Below are 5,062 nucleotides of genomic sequence, written 5' to 3'. Positions count from 1 at the left end.
GTGTCTTGTAACTGACCTAAATTTAATACAAAGTGTAAGAGAATATGAAATATTACACAGGTGTATGATATTGATAAATATTCATGTAATGAGAATTTAGAGTCTATCTGCATTTTGTTTTATTATGACACTTTATAACGGAAGTTTCCAACTCTCGCGGTCATTGACTAAGATCACGTGCTTCTGTTTGGGTAAGTCAGCCGCCCCGCATTAATTCAAGTTGCCGAAGTGGTGTGACGGTGAAACGCAACAATGTACGTTCAAGCGAATGTCTTTGTGTCGAGCTCTGTATGACCTAGTGAATATAATCACGTAGTGGCTCTCAAAATCCTCATTTTAAAATCCCTATAGCGTTACACAGCATGCAGCCAGACCATCACTAGCTGAAAGATCGTTTGACAAATACTGTATTATACGTACCTCACGTTAGTCAAATTCCTCAACTTTTTCCTCCACATTTTATGGACAAATCTGACATTCCACAAGCATTTCCAACTGAATAAAGCTCCGCCATACAGTTGTTTGGTTGCAGGATAATGAAGCGATAGCACGCTGGTTTCAAGTGGGTGCTTCAACACTTCAAAATAATGTAGGTGTCCTATTCAACTCTTTCATATATATTTATTTATTTATTCCAAAATGATTTGTATCACTTTTCCCTTGATTAGAGCTAGTTTTTGACTGGCTTGCAGCATATTGTAAATCAGCACAATAGATTTAACTGCAGAGCATTTAGTGTGCTTTTGGGCTAGTTTACACCAAAATTTGGTGTACGTTCTCCAGGTCGCGTACCACATGATGCGCACCTTGTCGTGTTTTTAAAACACTGCATGAGTCAATCTGTGTTTTTATTGGATTTTTGTCAAAAAAATCCTTGCTAGCATCCTAGTAGCTTGCTGATACATGGAAATAGGAAGTGGAGGTCAGCTCTGTCCCCTTGTCTATGATGTCATCAATGGTTGACGCTGTAGTTCTATGCTAGCTAACATAATTATGCCGCCAGCTTTTAGGGATGCTCTGATCAGGATTTTATGCTGCTGATTCAGATACCGATTTATCCAATAGTGCCGAGTGGCCCTGGAAAATATGTAGTTATTAAAAAATATATACTATTTTTAAATTTAAAATACTTTTGGGCTAATCATTGTTTGTTGGGCTGTTAGAAAAAAGTTTGAATTCTCAAAGCTTGAGGAAAAAGCATGATCAGTGATGCATAAACATGTAAAAATGGTGGGCTTTTTAGGGCTAATACAAATATGTAGTCAGTTATTTATTAGCATAGGCTGCCTGCTTGTTGTATTTAAGAACATTCCGTCAATTTCATAGTTAGACACTATTAGTTGTTATAAATCTAATGTTAGCATTGCTAGCATGCACATTTTTTGGCATATTTGCATTTTTATCAATTTTCATAGCTGTACACTATGCTAGGTGTTAACCTGCTAATGTCGACGTTGTTAAAATGCTAACATTAGCATACTAGGATTTCTTTTGCAATTTTGTGAATATGACCTTAAGTACAGATACGAATACAGTAAATTTAGATGGGGTCACCAGATACAGATAGTGGTGTATTCACTCATCCCGAGTTAAAACTGAACCTGGACGAAGACTAAGACCTTTGGCTTGATATAGCATCCATCCCTCGACTCTATTCTTGTTTCTATTTTAACTCAAGCGGTCAACACAGATGAGAGCCTCGGTTCTGTCTAAGGGTTCTTCCCTCGAGGGAGTTTTTCCCCTTGCCTCTGTCGCCAAGTTCTTGCTCATGTGGGTTTCAGTTGGTTCTCTGTTTTTCATTTATGAATGTGACCTCCATGTGTAAAGTGCCGTGAGATAACTGTTGTTGTGATTTGCCGCTAGATAAACCAGGGCTCTACATTAAAAACAAAAATTACTTTCCCATGGGGAATCCCATATCAATATCTCAATATCTCTCCTTAAGGTGAGAACTACTTGCCCCAACTGGCCCCATGTAAAATGAAAAGACTGCCATAATGATATCATCTAATTTTTGTGGCATCATATGAGAATCTGAAATAAAGATGAAATGATTATCATTTCTTGTGGTCATTTTCCTACATAGATCATGACGTTGCACGGAAATCTGAATTGTCAAGAGACTTCTAGGCACTTTGCCGTTTATAAGTTGTGCACCACAATGAAACATTATTGAATAGACACATTTGTGTACTAGTAAAGTGTTTTGAATCCAGAAAAAAATGCTCAATGGTCAAACAATAATTTGTGAAGCAAAGGTGAGAAAAATACACAGAGAAATGGAAGCGCTAGATTTTGTAGCTTGTGCAAAATCAGCACTTGGTATTGGATCTAATCGGTGGTGTTTCATTGTGACCACTTCAAATTGTCACAGCAATGTGATTCACTCACCTGTGCCATCATTTGATTTGCTGCCGCTAATAAAATACTTGTTTAGGAGGCACTGTTTCATCACTTTTTGCTGTTTTCCTTCACAAGTTGTTGAAGAATTAGACCATGTTGGCAGGGACGCCATGATAGATGTTTTCCTAGTCAAACCATCGCTGATTGGTTGATCGCCAACAAGAATGGGTGTAGGTAAAACGCGATTCTGATTGGTCCATTTCAAGATTTGCAAGGATTGGTTTGCAAATTACCACCGGAATTACGCAGTCCGTGTTTTACCAACACCCAACAAGAACCGCTTTTAAAAAAAACTCTTGGCGGTGTGGCATGCCAAAGTACACTTGCCCGACGGGAATATCACTGATTGGATTTACTTGCCCCAATTTGGTTTTAACTTGCCCCGGGCCATCGGTACATCATTATTGTCGAGCCCTGTAAACTGAATTCAATTTCCAAAAGTCACAAAAATGAATTGTGAATGAATGAATTTTTTTTATCATCTTTTCCTCTTGATGTTTTGGCTTTTGCTGTTGTTTTTTTGTTTGGTTTTCTTGTTAAATTCTATTTTTAAAATATGCCACATGCCAATCCAAAAAAGCCACGGTCCGCAATTGACTCCCGCCCTGCACTTTGGGCACCCTGATGTAACCCTTGTTGATGCAGAGAAAAAGTTGATTTATTTTTTGTGGTTTTTTTCAAGCAAAATGGCCTGTGTGTGAAAAGTTGGAAGCTTGCTCGAGATGAAAGTTGTAATATGTTTGCCAACAGGCTGCGGTCATGCTGACGTGCGAGATATGCAGCGAGGAAATCTTGTTGGAGGAGGACATGAAGACGCATCTTCTCCTAAGTCACCTGGAAAATGATGTGCGCTGCCCAATGTGTTCTTTGTCTGGGGTGTCACACGATGAACTCGCCTTCCATATCGGCGCCGCCCACCCTGACGAACATCGTGACTCACCTCACTCCTCAACTGGCGGTCTGACTGCAACCAGCAGCAGCTTTCCTGCCGGCTCAGATTTAGAAGCTAATGGATCACGTGGTGCTGATGATGCTGATTCCTTTCCCCCCCGGCAGGGTAGTTATGCCGCGTTCACACCAAGTGGAGTGTCTGAGGTGGCTTCAGTCGTGGCATCAACCTCTGGAAGTCCAGCAACAAAGCAGGGTTTTGTCTCCAGCGTTCCTGTTCAGAAAGCGGCTGGATATTTATCCGAACAGAAGAGTCCGTCTTCTACAAATAATGGTAACTTCTCATTTTTATTTTGTATATATTTTATTTTTTATTTTGTCAGTTTTGGGATATTGATGACTAGTATATTTCTGTCCCCCCACCAGCACAAATATTTTAATAAGGTGCATATTGAGGGGGGATATTTGCCCAATTACAGTCATGAAACATGACATCCCCTTTCTGTGCATTATGTCAGCAGAAAATTATATGATGTTAATATGAGCTAGCTAACAATGTATGTCATTGGGACACACCTATTTTGACGACGAAGCCCCGAACAACGATGCATCATTTGGAAAAAAATGCTGTGATCATGTAGCCACGTATACGTGGACCCAAATATTCCAATTGTATTCGGTTTATTTGCTCAAACTGAATTTAAACCTTGTATACGAGCAATCAGCACTGGACTGCTGCGGAAAGTTTGTTTTTGATCCGAACTAAATTTCAAGACCGGACGGACTCGCAATACGGAGTTATTCTAACAAGCGAAAGAAAAACTTGGTGATGTTGATGTTTGCCCATTTACAGTCATGAAACATGACATCCCTTTTCTGTGTGACATCACAAAGGGGCAGTTTTACCACGCCTTTTCAAACTGTGTTTTGAGCCATCCCAAACTTTTTTCAGGGCTCACTTCCAAATACACAGTACTCATTATCTGAAACTTTGGCATCGTTTAACACGAGAATACAACATTTTAACTACATTTATAGGTCAGAAAAGCATATTATGTCCCCTTTAAGTTGCTGAGTATAAGTTTTTTGGTTGAAAAAAGGAAACGAAATAATACTTTGATGGAGGTTCTTTGAATCTTGTTGGTGAAAGTTCAGTTCAGGGGTTTGCAACCATTAAAAATACAATAAATGAAATGATGGTAACACAACAGAAACGTAAGGCAATGGGACCACTAGTCAGTCACACAATAATAAATGAACAAACAAGTACAAGTACAAGCCACATCTTCTTTGTTTTTTATATTTTGTTTTCCTTTTCTTTTGTTGCCTTGCTGCTTTTTGTAGCCTCTTTAATCTTTTTTTATAATTAAATAAAATTTAAATTTTTAAATAATTTTTATAATTAAATATAATAATCTTTACAGCCCTACTTTATTCCCATAATATTATCTTTATTTATTGACATTTTCTTCATCTTAGTTTTCCCCAAATTGCAACTTTATCCTTAGTTACTGATAATATTACAACTTTTATAATAAAAAAAAAATGAATTTATTTCAACTTTATGCTACTACTGTGACATTATTTCTGGTTTATTCTCGTAAATGTATGACTTTTTTTTCTTAAAATATTACTTTTTTGTAATATTTAGACTTTATGATAACTGTTTTTAACAAAATTTTTATCTTGTAATTATTCCCATAATATTTAAGCTTTTTCTCCAAAATAATTTTCATAATATTACGATTTTAATTTGTTTTGTTTGTTTCTC

The 5,062-nt window shown here is 37.4% G+C and overlaps 1 protein-coding gene across 2 annotated transcripts in view; it reads left to right on the top strand.

Moving 5' to 3' along the window:
- Positions 1–13: 13 nt before the first annotated feature.
- The window catches only part of zufsp (zinc finger containing ubiquitin peptidase 1), a 33,930-nt gene continuing 28,881 nt past the window's right edge, over positions 14–5,062 (top strand). The window contains exons 1-2 of one of the 2 annotated variants that reach the window (XM_058053890.2): positions 14–191; positions 3,154–3,625. In XM_058053890.2, coding sequence (XP_057909873.2) covers positions 3,163–3,625 — 463 coding nt within the window. In that variant the 5' untranslated portion in view covers positions 14–191; positions 3,154–3,162. Of the gene's footprint in view, positions 192–3,153; positions 3,626–5,062 lie in introns of those variants that run through there. The other variant, XM_058053892.2, reaches the window with a different exon arrangement.

Source organism: Doryrhamphus excisus, linkage group LG5 (assembly GCF_037039965.1).
Source record: "Doryrhamphus excisus strain RoL-2023G ecotype Guam linkage group LG5, RoL_Dexc_Guam_v1.1, whole genome shotgun sequence".
NCBI classification, from domain to species: Eukaryota; Metazoa; Chordata; class Actinopteri; order Syngnathiformes; family Syngnathidae; genus Doryrhamphus; species Doryrhamphus excisus.
This window is presented reverse-complemented; position numbering and strand designations above follow the sequence as displayed.